Source organism: Lonchura striata, chromosome 2 (genome assembly GCF_050655825.1).
Source record: "Lonchura striata isolate lonStrDom1 chromosome 2, ASM5065582v1, whole genome shotgun sequence".
Taxonomy (NCBI): domain Eukaryota; kingdom Metazoa; phylum Chordata; class Aves; order Passeriformes; family Estrildidae; genus Lonchura; species Lonchura striata.
In genome coordinates, this window is record NC_140704.1 from 10,799,010 (window position 1) to 10,815,931 (window position 16,922).

Below are 16,922 nucleotides of genomic sequence, written 5' to 3' on the forward strand. Positions count from 1 at the left end.
TTGACTTCCACTTCACCCTTCTCAGCTACAGAGCTATCCTTGTTCCTGATCTCCCTAGAGAATTTCTCTTGTGAGTCCTTTCCTGCCTGGAGCCATAGCTCTTCAGAAAATATTTGTCTAAATGATCCACTCATGTGCTGAGCAAAAAACAACCTGGGTTTTATCTGAAATGAGAGGTAAATACTTCCCAGTCTTAACTAATCTTCTGTTCCCTTGACTCTTCTTAAAAGCCTCTTTCAGGGAAGTGGGTTGGCTTCAGCTCGCTTCAGAGAAGACAGATGTCTTTGTAGTAAGAATGTAATGCATATATGCTAAATATCAAAGTAGGATGTTGTATTTGCATTTCATTCTGCTATCTCAAGCTGATGGAAAGAGGGCTATGATGGATGGCTTCCAAATGTTTTTATACAGAATAAAGTGAATGAATAATGGTATAGGAAACCACTCTTCTAGGAAGGAGTTATTAGAAGGTTTCCTATATGAATCAAGAAATAACCTTTGAGTCCTTTTCTTCCTTAAAGTATTTTTTGGTTGGTTGGTTTGGTTTTGTTTTTATTTCTTTTGGTTTGAGCTCTGGACAGAAGGCTTTGCCTTTTCCTTCTACATTTACAGGTTTGAAAAATGCTAATTTGGGAGGTTCAGCTATTGTTCTGTTGTGTTGCTGATTTCCTAAGCCTCCTATCTTGTCTTTTCTGGTCCAGCTGTGGGTGCAGAAGTAGATTTGTCCAGGACAACCTAACTTTTTCCACTATATTTACTGTATTATTGAAAAAGCTTCTTATGCATTGAAAAGATGCTGACTAGTACTTCCCTGTTTCCCTAGTCTCCTGTATTGCTATTTGTCTCCTGTTTTGTATCAGGTATTTTGTGAAAAACAGTCTTTTGTTCTCTGCTTGCTCCTATACATTACACAGTGCCTGCTACTCTTGCAGTGCTGTGACAAAACCAAACCAGTAGCAGAGCTAGAGTGACAACATGCCACTTGTCATTCTCTTCTCATGAAAAAGCAACTGCATCCATACAGGGCCTGTTCATTTTCTGGTGAGGCATCCTGTACCAAGGAAAACGTTAAGCCCATCTTTTGTCATTTCAGTATTTTTCATTTCTTCAGGTGAAAAAATGGTCATCTCTGTAATGCACTCTGCTCCTGGGGAGTGTGCTGCTCCAGAGAAGGAAGCTGCCAGGTGTTCTCCCCAGGAAATATTTAATGTGGATCTTTGTACTCCTGCTGGACATATTTTTCCTTCATACATATAGCTGAAATTGTAACAGTAGAGTAGTGTTATATTAGCGTAATTTTGGTAGGATTATGAGGTTTAAAAATGTCTAGTTAGAAACTGAACAGCTGAGAACTCGAATTGTCACTTGGCTAAGATGGCTGAGCCACCCACAACTGCACCAACTGTAAAGAGAATTCAAAGCATCAAACTGGGGCATTTGGTCAGGTTGTGCTCAGCTTCCTCCTGGGCACCTCTGTTCCATCTCCCCTCTTCTTTTGCCTGTGCAGTCTCCCCTCTTTTCCACTCCTTGAAGCTATTTAGCTATTTAGTTTGATCCCTTTTAGTGGCTTTGAAGAAGGGAATAGGCTAAAATTACAGGATGTTCTCGACCAGTTAGGGTGGTGATTTTGAAGAATGACCTCCAGTAAGGAGAAATATGTTAGTAAATAGGTAAACCACTATTTTTGTTGCTGTTTAATACAGCTTTAAGACATGACTGCACAGAAGTGAGTAGAAAGAAAAAAAGACAAAAGAGAACTGCAAGCAGATTTGTAGTTGGGAAGCACATTAAAAGAAAATGTAATATTTCCAGCTCTCACTGGCACATGTTCTTCTGGCCTTTTTACAGACCTCTTCTGAGGCAGTTAAGATAATCTGCCGGAAGAGAGAAAATAATTAGGCGAAGGCCTCTTTTGACTTTCACTATCTGCTACAATGAATAAGAATTTTAGGTGGAGGTTTATTCCAAGTGCTAATCAGCGGAGGAATTAATCACATTTCAATTACGCGTTGTAGGCTTCAGAGCGAACAGCCTCCTTGCAGAACGTCGCGGTTAGCTTTGATGCGCTGCCTGTCACTCCGTCTGCAGACACAGCAGAAAAACTCCACATTCGGTATCTCCCAGCCCTTCTGTATTAAAAAAATACGGAATTCCAGTGGTGTTTCCGCAAAGCTTCATCTCCCTTTTCAGTCCACCTGGTGCAGTGTTACTGGAGGCAACTAAGTAAAGCAGCAGTTTTAATTCGGTAACAGTAACGGTAAACGCGGCGTTACCCGCGGGGCCGCGCTCGGGACGGAACACACCGCGCTGCTCAACCCGCAGCACCGCGGTGACCGGGCAGCAGCGGGGCCGGGGAGCGGCGGGGCAGCTCCTGCCCGGCCCCGGCGGCGTTCCCGAGCCCCGGGGCTCTCCGTGTGGCCGGGGCGTTCCCGAGCCCGCGGGCTGTGCCGGGCGGGAGCCTCTCCGTGTGGCCGGGGCGTTCCCGAGCCCGCGGGCTGTGCCGGGCGGGAGCTGTCCCGCTGCCAGCCCGTCGCCATCGCGGCTCGGAGCGGGGGCCGCGCCGCTTCCGCCGGATGTCGCCGCGAGGGCTCGGCACCGGGGAGGCGCGTCCTGCCCGAGCGGCGCCCCGATCGTCGCTGCTGCTGCCGCCCGCGCTGCCGCCCCTCCCGCCTTCTTCTCCTCGTTGTCCTCATCCTTCCCCTCCTCCTTCTCCGCGCCGCCTGCGGCCCTGCCCCTCCCCGCCCGCCGCCGCGGCTGTGGCTGACAGGTGAGTGCGGGGGCAGCGGGGCGCGGACCCTCCGCCATCTTCGCGGCCGCCGAGGGGCGCGGGGTGCGGGCGGTGCGGGGCAGCGGCGGCGGCACCGTCGCGGTGCCGGCTCCATCGCGGTGCCGGCTCCATCGCGGTGCGGTGCCGGCTCCATCGCGGTGCGGTGCCGGCTCCATCGCGGTGCCGGCTCCATCGCGGCGGTACCTCCGCGGTGCCGGCTCCATCGCGGTGCCGGCTCCATCGCGGTGCGGTGCCGGCTCCATCGCGGTACCGGCTCCATCGCGGCGGTACGTCCGCGGTGCCGCCGCCGCCGCCCGGGCCCGCGGCGCACACCGGGGCTCCTGCCCGGGCACCCCCTCCCTCCCCGTCCTATTCGGCTTTATTTCCGCGTGAAATGACTTGCACGTTCTCCCATAAAAACCCGAAATAACCGAAAATAAGCTCTCCTTCCTCTTCTGTGTGCCGCGGTTTTTGAGCGCTTCCAGCCCGAGGCTGTGGGGATGGTCCGGGTCGGTAGGGAAGCCGAGGGTGCTGCTGAGGGGACTCCTGTCGCTAACTTTGTTGGTGTGCTGCTGCTTATCCTAAGGACAGGCCAGGCATAGAGCCCCTGTAGTTTACAAGCGTAGTTCAGATCCTCTGACACCTGCACAAATGGAGTAAGTGTGAAACGCCCGAATTTCTGAAGTGAGGCACAGCTAAATGATGAGGGGAGCGTCATTTGTGGTGGCACGGGGTGAATCTGGCCTTCAGCAGTGGGAGGGAGGATGACATGGAAGTGTTCAAGATGGATAAAAGTGTCTGCAAAGAGGCATCTTCAGTAGTTCTCTCTGTTTCTGAGTTAAAGCCTTGTGAAAATAAGTTTGAGGGAAGAATAGATATGTATTCTTAATGTATTCAGAGGTTGAGTGGATGTTAGGTTCCATTCCTTATGCAAAGACGAGGAGAACTTCTTTCAAATTGTGTTTATCTGTGGCTCAAGGACATCATGGTGTTTGTGAGAAAAGAGAAACTTCTATGTGTGTTTTTATCTCTCTTGTCCAGCTTGTCAAATTTATTTTGTTATTGTGTTAAAGTGGGTTTTCTATAACAGTAATGTCATGGGAGGTTTACGTAAGGAACTGGTGGAACAGTTTCTGTGAAGTGATTCAGTGTCATTGAGTACACCTTGACATGATACAAACAACTGGTGTTCAGGCACCCATTTTACAACATTACGACTGCATAATTTTCCTTGAGCAAATTTCTTAAACTGCTTTCCAAGCAAGTCTGCTGTTGTTGTTTCTTGATGTTTTTGAAAGAGAGCTGGTAACTCCAAGAACCCACAAGTATGTTTTCTAATGAGTAGTTTAGATTAGATAATCTTTGTGTGTGGTGTTGGCTCTAACCTGTTTTATAATAACTTTAGCTGTTGGGCAATTATTTTAAGAAAAGGTGGCACCAAACATTAGAATTTAAGGCAGAGGCTAACTGTAATGTTGTTTGTATTTTTAATGCCAATTGTTTATGTGTATGTTTGTCCCTGAACTAGATTTAGCATGTTAAATCTAAAGATTTTAAGATGAGACTGCCTCTTTAATATAGACAGGCCCTTCCACTGTCTATTTCTTTAATTCAGGATTTGTTTGAAGCATGCAGTCTTTAGTGTGGACTGAAGTGCTTATGTTTGTTGGCACAGTCACAAGACAAATATTGTGAGTGTGGTGATAAAGTCTTACAAGAAGACCTTACTTCTATGAAATCCTGAAATTGCAAGCCAGAACTAGTACTTGCCAAGTAAGGAGGAATTAAGTGGTATTGCAGTCTATAAATTTGAGATGAGATTAGGATCATTTTATGTCATGGAATTTTAAGTCTTGGAGCTAAGACTAGTAGGTTGTCTTATGAGGTGAAAGCCAGGGTGAGGGGCTTTTTCTGGAGGCCAAGCTTTCAAAGCCCTGTGGGGAGAGTTGGTTACTGCTCTGAATGTCATGGAGGAATGGACAGGATGGTTTTCTTGCAAGCCAGAATGACTTGTATTTTCTCATCTGCAAGCCATATGTAGTGACTATTTTTAGGCCTGGTGTTCAAGATGGTAGGCTGGGTGCTCACAGTGCTCTTACATGGACTCTTGGTAGGTTCTGTAGTTCTCTGTGCTAGACCACATGAGGTAATGCTTCAGGAATGTGCTGTACAGAGATTATTTATTGGTGCTTCTGAAGAGCTTGCTAGATATATTACAGTTAGAATCAAAATTACTTGCTTTTGTTCAAGCCTTAAGAATAAAAAGATTCTAGTTTACTGGCAAGTAATATATTCCTAAATGAAGAGCAGTGATACTACAGGCAACTCTGCTTGAATACAACCATAATAGCAATTAATTTAATGCATCCATAACAATTACACAAATATTATTTGTTTAGAGACTAGCAGAATAAGAGTCTGGCTTCTGAGTGTGGTGTAGTTCTGGTTAAATCTCCTTTGCTCTTGAACTTCCTTCAGATTCCTCACCCTCAGGTCTTGTATTTGCATCCCTGTGCCTGCATGGAGGCTACTTCTGGGCTGTTTGGGATTTGCTAATATAGAAATGGGAGCTGCAGTGTCTGTGAAACAGCTGAGGAAATAAAGTACCCATCAAACATATTTTAAGAGTTAACCAGCTGTAAGTAATTTAGCAGGACCTTATGCTGTCTTTCGAACACTTCAATAAAGTCAGTTCATCAATACCTATAAATAAAAGAAGGTACAATATATACTGATAGGTTTCTAACTAGTGTTGAATGTAAGATTATATTGTACCTTGCACCATTTAAACTAGTTGAAACAATGAGCACTCTGTGAGCACAGGTGGCAAGGGTCTCAAAGGGAAGCCTTCAGGACATCAGCAATTTCACTAAATAGGTTTTAGTCTGATGATTATTAGTGGACTCAGGAAGGTTTCTATTGTATTTAAAAAATAAATCCAAGTCTGCTACTTACTGTTGTTTAGTATTAGATAATATAAGCTTGTATGGTGAGAGTAACATTTTTTGCTTTAGCAGACTGTAGGCAGGCTAGGTCAGCCCTGCATTTTGGTGTGACTGCAGCATTTGCTGACATAGTTGAATTAGCAAGATCAAAGCTTGCTAGCTGCAAAACTGGGCTGCTTTACATTTGGATGTTGCTGTTAGAAGCTTGCTTAGAGTAGGTATACACTAATGTGTTAAAAGTTTTTATCCATGATTTCAGCTGTATACCATACTTGAAATGTATTGATGCAGCTTCTTTACTCTGCTTTCTATTGAAATGAGGTTGTCACCTTCAGTGGTGGATGCCTTTTACATTTCAAGGAACATCTAGTTTCATTTGAAAGAAAGCTGCACTAAATTTAGAAAAAGGAAAATCAATGTTGTAATGCTTGAGTGGATTTCACAAGGTTTGAACTCACTCATTAGTGTTTCTAGCATCATCTGTGATGATCTGGAATGGTTTTGTTTGCTAAATATTTACCTTTAGCAAAACAGCTAGTCTTACAAAGCAGTTTGTTTAGCCTGATCTTTCTCAGGTGTGCAGCTTGCAGTGAATTAATGGCACTTGAATGTACAGCATCACTGCAACAAATTGTTCACTGAAGACCTCAAAATGGAAGTTTTACTCCTTTAAATTTGATTTCTTTGCATATTAATGAAAGAGTGTAGTGGCATATGTTGATACTTAAATTCCCTTAACTCATGAATAATGCTGTCAAACTGAGTTCCATGTAATTAAGAACCTAATAACTGTAATCATTCTCCTCGCTTTCTGTTTTCCTTCCCTGCTTTGTGGAAAAAAAAAAACCCAAACCCACACACTCCCCTACATGAATGGGCATTTTGATATTATCAGGTTTTAATGCTGCACTAGACAATAATTACTATTGTAAGATGCCTTTGTGTTTTATGTAGTACACACAGAAATTTTCTTCTAAGCCATGTTTGAAAATGGGAGACAAGATGAAGACATTTAAGCACACACAAATACATCAAAATTGTATGGGTGGGTTTTCTTTTTTTTCATTTGACACAATCATTTAAATAGTAACTATTGCTATTTCTAAACTCTAAAGAAAATGGAGCAGGGACATGTTGGGGAAGATGTTGCTGAATCTTCATGATGCTTTCCCTTTACAGACTTGAGTGTTGTCTTAGATGAACAAAAAAGGAAATGCAATACTGTAGCCATTCTGTCTGTGCTCTGACACATCTTAAAACAGCTTTTCTCCCTGGCTTCAGCAACATGCATACCCCAGGAATTCTTTCCTTTCAGCAGCCTTCTTGTTCTGTGTTCAAGAGCAGAAGTAGGCAAGTACGATTAGTTACTGCTGCAGTGAGTTTTTCAGTTGGGTAAGGCCAGTGTGTGCACTCTCCGTTGGTGCTGTTTCACTGTTGTAGCTGACTAAAACAGTAATTGGTTACACATCTGCTCTTTACTGTTACTCTGATGAAATATTTCCTGTGACTGAGTTACAGAAAGGTAGGTAGTGGAGCTTTTATTTAATACACTGTAAAATATCCCGTGAGTTTAATTAAGCAGCATATCTGAAATACTGGAGTATCTTTGCATTGTGCAAGTAGTAACCACCTGTGGTCTACGTGTTTTCTGGAACATCTTTTACTCCCCTACTTCTGCAGATTTATATTGCTAGAAAGATTCTTTCGAGGCTTTGACAGATCGTTGTGTGAAGCCTATGCAAATGGAGTGTTTTCCAAAACGACTGAGCAGAATGTCTCTTAATCTCACTTAGTTATACAGTACTTGTCAACTGCCACCCTTAGTGAAAGTAGTTTAGTAATACAATATACTTCCTCTTTCTCCCCCTCTCCCTTTTTTCTCAGAAAGCACTTTTGTTCAGCCTTTTTTGATGCTTCATTGCTAATTTTTAGCTTCTGTGAATTTAGCTTTATTTGATTCAGGAAGCAAGATTCCAATTCTTCTTGGTGGTTTTTCCGTCCTACTTGGGGCATTACTGAGTAGAAGGAAAGTGACCTTAGTGAATTTTTCTTTTCAGAACCCATTTGGAATGCTCGAAAGTTAAGATTAACTATATCTGCCTAATAATATATAATGGATTGTTTTGAAGTACTTTTTTCTTACTTGGTTTCACTGGGATTTGGTGTCTAGCCTTGACTTATGTTTATGTTTTCCCTCATCCCCCCTTTCCTGTTGTCTGGTGTGTTCTAACTACAAAAGTTTCAAAGAATTGAAAGACTTTGACTGGTTTGTGTGCTACATACTGTTTCACTAATCAATATTTAATATGGTTTTCATAGGATATGTAACATGACACTGATATTCTGGACAGGTAATTTTCATTGTTTGAAAACCTTACATAATAAGGGGAATCAGGTAACTGCTAGAAATGAGCACCTATTTTTTTTTTAGTATCATATTGCCAAGGATCTGTTTTGTGAAATCTGCACTTGAAAAATCCATAGTTTTTTACTGCTGCAATTAGAATCAGAAGAGTTCTGAAATTGTCAAAGTGAAGTTAATATTTAAAGGGACACTGTCACTATTTTAAAACTGAATTTAAATCCTTGTTTTTAAAAAACCTCATTGATTATTACTCCATTACTCAAAGTTTGCAAGGCTGTTTGGTGGGATTCAGAACAATAATATTAAAGGCAGTGAAGCTATTTCCCTTAACTCCTCCTTCCCATCCTCTGTATGCACATGCCTGCTTGTGGCCTCTTTGGTTTCAGCTTTGCTGTGGCTGTGTGCACCCTCCTGCCGAGCCTGGGAACAGCTGCATGTTTGCCCTCTCCAGAACGTGCATGGGTGGTGTGTCATGCTGCTGCATGAGGAGAGGGCAGTCCCTGGCAGTGACACTGGCTGCAGGTGAAGTGCTGCTACCAAACAGGGACAGAGACGGCCGTGATTCCTACCCAGTCTGCTCCGTTTGCTCATGAGCTGCCTAAGTAGAAGCTTCTATGTAGAGAACGTGAGAATTTCACTCTGCAAAGATGTTATCTCATGCATATGACTGTGTCCCTTTAAATTCTATGTGCTAGAGAGTATAGCTGCCAAATCTGTGTGTACTGATGCTGAGTGCTGTAGTTGATTCACTGAGGGAAGGGATAGCACCCAGGGGGACCATGAAAACCTTCAGGAGGGGCCCCACAAAGTTCAACAGGGCCAACTGCAAGGTCCTGTACCTTGTGGTGGAGTATTCCCCAATATCAGTGCAGGCTGGAGGGCGCATGAATTGAGAGCAGTCCAGCAGAGAGGGACCTGGGGGTACTGGGGCATGAAAAACCACACATGAGGCAGAAATGTGTGCATACAGGCAATGGCACAAGAAGATGTGGGACCTGTTAGAGCTAGTCCAGAGAAGAGCCACAAAAGTTATCAGCATGCTGCAAACCTCTTCTGTGAAAAAAATAAAAAGCTGAGAGGTGGGGTTTTTAGCCCAAGAGGATTCTCTGGGGACACCTTATCAGGGTCTTTCAGTACTTAAAGGGAATTTTCGAGACAGGGAGACTTATTACCAGGGACTATAGTGATATGATAAGGGGTAATGATTTTAAACCAAAAGAGGGTAGAGTGAGATTAAATAGAAGGAAGAATTTTTTACAGTCAGGGTGGTGAAACGTGGGCACAGGCTGGCCAGAGAGGCAGTGGATTCCCCACCTGTGGAAACATTCAAGGTCAGGTTGGACAGGGCTCTGAGCAACCTGATGCAGATAATATGTCCCTGCCCATTCCAGAGGAATGTGGCTAGATGACCTTTAAAGGTCCCTTCCAATGCAAATCATTCTACTCATAAAAAGGATATTGCTTGTTAATGTCCTCCAAAATGAAATAGCTCAGCAGACAGGGCAAGTGGAAACTAACATAGTTAAAACATTGGCTCCTAAGGCGTAAGGCACATTAATATCTTTGTGTCTAACAGTTCAGGAACCACATCTGGCAGGGATTAGAAATTGCCTTTTGGGGTTTTTTACCCTGCTACACCCCCAGATCTTAAGTGAAATGGTCTTAATGGATTTATGGGATTATATGTAGCTATGTGTTTGAATAAAACTGTCTTAACAAATCTACCTTTGTGCACACTGATGATTCTGGCCTTAAAATGTAATCCCAAACTGCAGAATATGGTAACTGAAAGCCGTTGAAAGAGTGGTTCCCGAGGGAGCTAGGAAGCAGGATGGAAGAGGTGAGATTATATATATGTGTGCTTGGGATCTGCTCCTTTTTTGAAAAGAAATAGAACTGTGATGAGCACAGAAAACCTGTTCCTCATTCTTGACCGTATGTCTGTGAATAGGAAGATACTTAGTGAAGCCCAGAAAATTGGCAGTAACTGTTTATGGAATGGACTTTTAAAAAAATTTGTAGAGGAATCTAGTCACAGTGAATAGCAGAATTTAAGCAAATAAAGAACTACCCAACGGTAGTTTTTTCTAGTCTCTTCTTTAATTTTGTGAATGTAGGTATTTAGTTACTGCTGATTAATCACACATAAAAAGCTCTGATGGGACTAGGTGCAGGGGAGGACTCTGTGGAATCCAGAGGATATGAAAAAGAAAAGTTAGTACAGTACAGGTCACTGGTGCAACCTAAATTTTGTTTTAGATTCACTATGGAATTGGTGTCAGGTTACTGGAACACAGTTGTTCCAAAAGCTAATTAAAATACTGAGTTTTTTAATAAGGATGGATAGGCATTGAAATCTTAACTAAATCTAGTCTAATTTTTGATACTAATATCTATATACATTTTGATTTTGGATATAAAACCCAAAGGAGATTCCAAGCTCTTGTTATTCTCAGTGCATACTGTGTTTTTGGGAAGGTATGCTTTTCCTTGGCTTTATGATCTGTTGGAAAGCTGAAAACACCATGTCAAAGTCCTGAACTGGTTAATGCCTGGTCTTGTTAATAGCAGTGGTGCTCATTCCTAGCGTGAGATCCAGCGTGTTGGTGGATCTTAAATTGGAAATGGCCCTGGGTTTGGTTTAAATTTTCTCTGATCAACTTGTCTAAAAGGAAGCTCAGTTGCCTGGTTAGCTTTGCCAACTCTGCTCTCCTATTTCTCTGCAGACTATTGCACCTATTTTAAGTTTTAATTGTTTCAGAAATGATTTATGCTGGAGAATGAGTTTTTATTTTGTTCTCATTGTGCATGATTGAAAAGTTTTGGGTAATCAATCCTGAAACATTTGAAATGTTTAACAACTGGTACCCCACAAAACAAAAAAATAATTTCTGTTGAATGTCAGGTTTAAATGTAAAAAAAATCTTGTAATTAAATGTTTGTAAAAATAAGATTTTGACAGTAAAGAATATATTCTCTATATTTATGCAATCAAACATAATTTGATTTTTCTTATATATTCTCCACATTTATGCAATAAATCAGAAATAATTTAATTTTTCTTAAACAGGGGAAGCAGTAGCTTATACATGGTAATACTGTTTGGTGATACTGTCAGGTGTTTTTAGGCATATTGAAATGCATGTATTTGGCTTTATCAAGGTGGCAGAAATGAACCATATCACCAGCAGCCTGTTAAGTCAGGTGCACTTTCACTACTCTCATAAGTTCATGGGCACTTTCATTATTAAGGGAAGTGAAACCATGAGCTGCCAAAAATGGTAGAAGGTAGTTTTCAGAACTTCTGTCATGGAAATTAATTTCTGCCTAAGCCTGAGCAAGAACATCTGTTAAATTTTGTATAGCAGTGTTTACAGTTGAATAATACATTTTTAACCTGACAGTGTCCCTAAATTACCATGTTTGCTTTCATTTTCCAGCTGGGTTTTAATTTTGCATGCATTTCAGTGAACTATAATATGCATAGTAGTTATTTCCTGGAAGCATTTTGGGGCTGTCTTTGCTGGTGTTCTCCAAAATGAGCAAGGAAGTGGAATTTATTTTCCTTTTGTGGAGGTTTGTTAGCTAATGAATAAATAATGCAGAAGCAATCCCATTCTATTTACATATATGCATATGATTTTGAATTTAAGGTTGTTTGAAGAACAGCTGTAAGTAAGAGGCATCTCTTCTTTTTAATGACAACCCAAGCAACGCCAAAGTTTAGTAGAACTAAATACTTCCATTTTGAGAAAAATATTTAAATAGCGGTGTGCTTGGCAAAGCAATTTGTAATGTATAATGCTTGTCCTTAGTTTATCATAGGAGCCTCTGTGAAGCTGTTTCTTTGAAGTAATGCCAATAGAAAGTGGAAGCTGTGCATCTGCTCGCCAAGCAAAGCAGAAACGTAAATCACACAGCCTTTCTATCCGGAGAACCAACAGTTCCGAGCAGGAACGGGCAGGACTGCAAAGAGACATGTTGGAAGGCCAGGTAAGGTGATACTTGGTAGAGCTTGCATCTCTTTTTTATGTGTTTCCTTTGGGGAGAAGCCTAAACAAACTTAAATATTGAAATACGTCCAGTAAAGCTGCAGGAGCAGCAGATTTGGTTACTTGTAAGTGCTCACTGCCTTTGGAGATCATTGATGTGAATGTTGACAGTGCTTCAGGTTGTGTTGAGACCTGTGGAGTTTATCAGCTTCTGTGTATTCTTAGATGAATGATAAAGCCATAAAACAGTGTAAACCACAACCTGTTTATTCACTGCAACCTCTCCCCACTGCCTGCAAAAGAAAAAGTTCAGGATTGATTCTTGCTTTCATAAGTTTGCACTTGGAATAGTAGCAAGCCAGAAATATGAATAAACCAAATACTTCTTATGATGACTCTGATAGGGAAAATATTAGTTGGAACGCTGTTCTGCATTCCTTTTCATAAAGTAAACAAATACTGCCTGTCTGACAGAAGTGTGAGCTAACTCAGATTTTTGTTTGTGTCGGTTTTTTCTTGTGTGGCTCAAATAAAGGTGAGCTATTCTGGGATTAAATTTAAGGGAAAAAACAGCACCCACTGCTTCTGTAGCTTTCTTAGTCATGTCACTGTAGTGGGTGCAATCTGGACTTGGAGTGTTGCACCTAAAAATTCTGAGATTACTTGTAGGTAAGGCATCTGTCAGAAGCAGTACTGGCAAATATAAGGAAATACCAGTTTAAAAAGTATTTATTGTCAAATTAACTAATTAACAAATTGTCAAATTAACACGCAGTGTTAGTGTGGAACTGGCAAAGATGATGCAAAGCTTGATTTTTATGAGACAGTTGGTTTGAAATACAAATGGAGTTTGGCTTTGAGAAACCTCACATGGAAGCCTCCAGATAATGCTGAAGGGAAATCCTGGTGTTTTCTCAGTGTTGCGACTTTTTTTTTTTTTTTTTTTTTTTTAATCTATTTTTTTCAGTAAATCATAGCATTAGTTTTTGGGGAATTAACAGAGCCTAGGTTGTTGCTTCTAGTCATCTAGAAGTTGGAGAATCAAGTGTTGGGATAGAAAACTCTTCATGCATTTGGAGCTACTGCAGCCTTACTTCAGGAAAGGCATGAAGGGCAGCTGATTGGTCAAGACATGCTGTCACCCCTGCATAGTAAACCAAAATGTTAGGCTGTTTCAAGTGTTTTAGGCTGTAATGCATAGATGTTTAAAATGTTTTATCTATCATCTCGTTGGATATTGTTGACCTTGAACAGCTAGGTGGCAGATTCTATCAAGTAGAGGGTATTAGTGCCCCTTCACAGTGGAGCTGTAAACCTCATGAGATCTAGCTAAGGGCTTCTGCAGATAAAGAGGTAACATTATTACATGCTGTTTTAATAAGCTATTTTAAACAATGCCAACTTTAAAGAGAGGAAAGGAAGTGAATGCATTTTACTCTCTTGGTTACTTCATTACAAGTTCAGGTTTGTTTGTATTTTCAGGCTTTGAGAAGTGGTTAGAAAAACTTCTCTACAGCTCCTTTTTAGTAGCAAAAGTTGTTAGATAAGTTAGTTTCTTCCATAACCTTGCTCTTTGAAATTATTCAAAATAATTCTTCTAACTTCAGTGTTTCTCTTAATAGTGTTTAATATATTTAGTATTTTTGTTTAATCAGTTTTGTTTCAAGTTGGCTTTAATTAGGATATGTTTTGCTTCTGGTGGTCTGTGAATGCCTGAACAGAAGAACTCTGTCAAGGGAGAGTCAGATGAAGAAAGGAATGATTTAGAGGGGCTTAAGGAGCATGATCTCACTTCTTCCAGCACAGTGCCACAGCTTAAACCAGCCATGAACCTGTGTAAAATTGTGCACAAAGCAGGTGTGTTCTGTGTCATGGCTATGAGTAGTTTCTCTTGCTTTCTCTTTAAACTTGGGAAATAACTTACACAGCCAGGGTCATGGCTGGCCTTTCCCGCTGTGCCTGCAGACAATTCCCGGGGCTGTGGCGGAAGGTGACTCAGTTAAGCGAAAACTGTTTTTAAAAAAAGTTTATAGCTGGCTACCTAGGTAAATAGTAAGTGTAGTAAGCCAATTTACATATTGTAATCTACAAGCAACTGAAGAATAGAGTGCTCAAGTAATATCTGAGGAGGGAAGGATTAGAAATTGTAGTTTTCTTCACACTTAGTTATGGTTCGTGACAAAAGTAGGTAAATGTTAAAAATACATTTAAAATTTTAGTTTGTCTTGAGCTTTGGTAATAATATGCATTGTGTTCACAACTTTCTAACCCATTGCTTGAATTACTTTTTCAAACAAAGGTATTGTTTTTTCTTGAACTGGAAACATATTGATATGAAAAATAATTTTTTCTCGCTTTCTGTTTTGTTAAATGAATTGTACATGCATCTTGATTTTATAATTTTTCTCTAGTAAAGAAAACCAAAACAAATACCATAGGTGATTTGAATGCTATCCCTTGAGAGAGAAAGAATATATAAAATGAATAACTCTGTGATTCATAGAGCTATTTGCTTTGTGTTGTACACTAGCGGTAGTTTTAATTTGCCTCCTTGCTGGGACATTGAGAGAACTGTTTAAAATAACTTCAAGACTGTAGAGTAATTTTATCAAATATATGTAAAGAAAAAGATAATTCCCCAATATTTTACCTCCTAGGATTCTAAGTTACCGTCTGCTGTCCGGAATACACTCCTTGAACTTTTTGGACAAATAGAGCGGGAATTTGAAAACCTATATCTTGAAAATTTGGAATGTGAGTATCTGTTTTTTTTCTCCAACCTATGAATTGTTTGTATTTAGGTTATAGTAAAATTAATCAAAACATTTGCATTGGATATTGTAGTATAATTATTGTAGCTTTTCTGTGAGCAGTTTAGTAGTTGTTCTGAACTTGTAGCTAAAGATGGAGTTTGTACCTTTTCAGAAAAATCACTTTCTTAGCTCTTCAATGCAAGCAGTGAGAACTGATGTCTGTCAAAGCCAGTAAAGGGTCTGTCTCCTTACCATTGTAGGTTCTGGTTATGTTAATCTTCAGAAACTCCATCCAGCCTTTGAAGTTTTTGGCTTTGTTTTATATTTACAGGCTTAATTTTAATGGTGTGATATTAGTAAATAAAATTGGAAAAACTACTTGCTTGAAAAAGTGTAAAATGGGGTGGTTTTAGATCAAATGACTTACACATTGCATAACCAGCACCTGCAGCTCTTCAGGAGTTTTGAAGTCAAGCAGTCAGATAAAAATTCCAGATGTTATCTTAAAAAGATATTTGTTTGATGACAGTGCAATTGTGTGATAATGTAAGTGATGCAAGATGATGTAAGAGGATCCCAAGTTAAGTAACACAGGCCTGTACAGTAATACAGTAAAGCCTCCCTTGCTGGAATTTTAAGCTGTGTTACATTGGCTTGGATTCTGAATTGTGGAATATGTCTGATTTGGATCCAAGTCAATTTTTTTTTCTACAGCTAATCAGTTCTCACAGTTAAATCACACACTCATGTTATGAAAAAAAAATTCTTGCCTGCTTTTCTTGACATGTTCTGGGTTTTTTATTCTCTTAAAACCTGTGATTGTTTTGGTTAAAGGCTGTCATCAAAAATACACATTTTTTAGTGACAGTTTGCACAACTGAATTCTTGGCCTTCTGCTGAGAAGTTGGCTGGTAGCAAGAAAAGTAGAATTTCCCTCCCCAGCCTTCAAAAATGCTTGTCAGAAAACAAGTGGTGGATTTGTACCCCTCAGAGTATGATTATTTTCCTTCTTTTCCATTTCTTTATCTGTAAGGTTTCTTCCTCTCACAACTCTAGTTATGATTGTGACCTCTTTTCACCCCCCTGACAATTTCTAAATTTTTCTCTTCTCATGCTTAGTCTAATATTTTTTGTTCTTGGTCTAATTCTACTACACTAGTGGTAGAGTTACTGTATACAAACTTTTTTAAAAAAATCAATTCCAAAGTATAAAAATAGTAATTTGCAGCACCACCTTTCCTCTGAGACTCTAGTACTTATCAAGTATTCAGGGTGAATGCTATTTGTGATTAATAACCTGTGTTAAGAAAGGATTCTGTGGCCAAAATATTTATGATGCCACAAGTTTTCTGTCTTCTGCTGGATTTAATTGAATACAGATGGGCCATGTATTTCAAATAAATGGTTTTGTTAAAGCTTAGCCTCATTTATTAGTAAGAGTAATTAGAAGCCACTAATACTTTGTGTGGAATCTGGGTCAAGGTTGATCTCTGGAAAATTCAGCATTCAGCAAAAGTCTTCCTTTTATGTCTTGGTGAGACCTGCTTTTATAAAATCCCAGTCCATCTCCTTTCCTTTCCTTAGCATAAAATAGTTTACTTACTAAGCATAACAGTTCTTAAATGGTGTGTTAATGCTGTTATTACTGACAGTTTTTGTAGTAATGTGAATTTCTCCATTTGTTAGTGCGTAGAGAGATTGATACACTGAATGAGCGCTTAGCAGGTGAAGGACAGACAATTGATGGTGCTGAACTGAGCAAGGGACAACTGAAAACAAAAGGTAAAAAAGCCATAAAGACTCCTAACCCAGTATTTTTGAATTCACTTTTTTGTACTTCATTGACCAAAACTTAGAATGTTACTGAAGGGAATGAATACCAGTTACTTATACAGAAAAGCTAATGCTGTATTTGAAATATCTTCCTTTGAATTTATTTGTCTCTACAGCCAGCCACAGTACCAGTCAGCTTTCTCAGAAATTAAAGACAACTTACAAGGCATCTACTAGCAAGGTATGAGACAAATTAAATCTCTTCTTATCCATGTGTACATTCATGTGAGACTAATGTGACTGTCTTTTAAGTTGTAAATTGTGGTT

General features: G+C 40.2%; 1 protein-coding gene across 3 annotated transcripts in view; it reads left to right on the forward strand.

The window, feature by feature from the left end:
• The first annotated feature begins 62 nt into the window (after positions 1 to 62).
• WDR37 (WD repeat domain 37) overlaps positions 63 to 16,922 on the forward strand; it is a 46,282-nt gene continuing 29,422 nt past the window's right edge. Inside the window, exons 1-6 of one of the 3 annotated variants that reach the window (XM_021528818.4) lie at positions 2,628 to 2,767; positions 8,032 to 8,063; positions 11,893 to 12,070; positions 14,727 to 14,823; positions 16,509 to 16,604; positions 16,772 to 16,836. In XM_021528818.4, coding sequence (XP_021384493.1) covers positions 11,933 to 12,070; positions 14,727 to 14,823; positions 16,509 to 16,604; positions 16,772 to 16,836 — 396 coding nt within the window. In that variant the 5' untranslated portion in view covers positions 2,628 to 2,767; positions 8,032 to 8,063; positions 11,893 to 11,932. Of the gene's footprint in view, positions 177 to 2,627; positions 2,768 to 8,031; positions 8,064 to 11,892; positions 12,071 to 14,726; positions 14,824 to 16,508; positions 16,605 to 16,771; positions 16,837 to 16,922 lie in introns of those variants that run through there. The other 2 variants (XM_085563683.1, XM_021528819.4) reach the window with 2 other exon arrangements.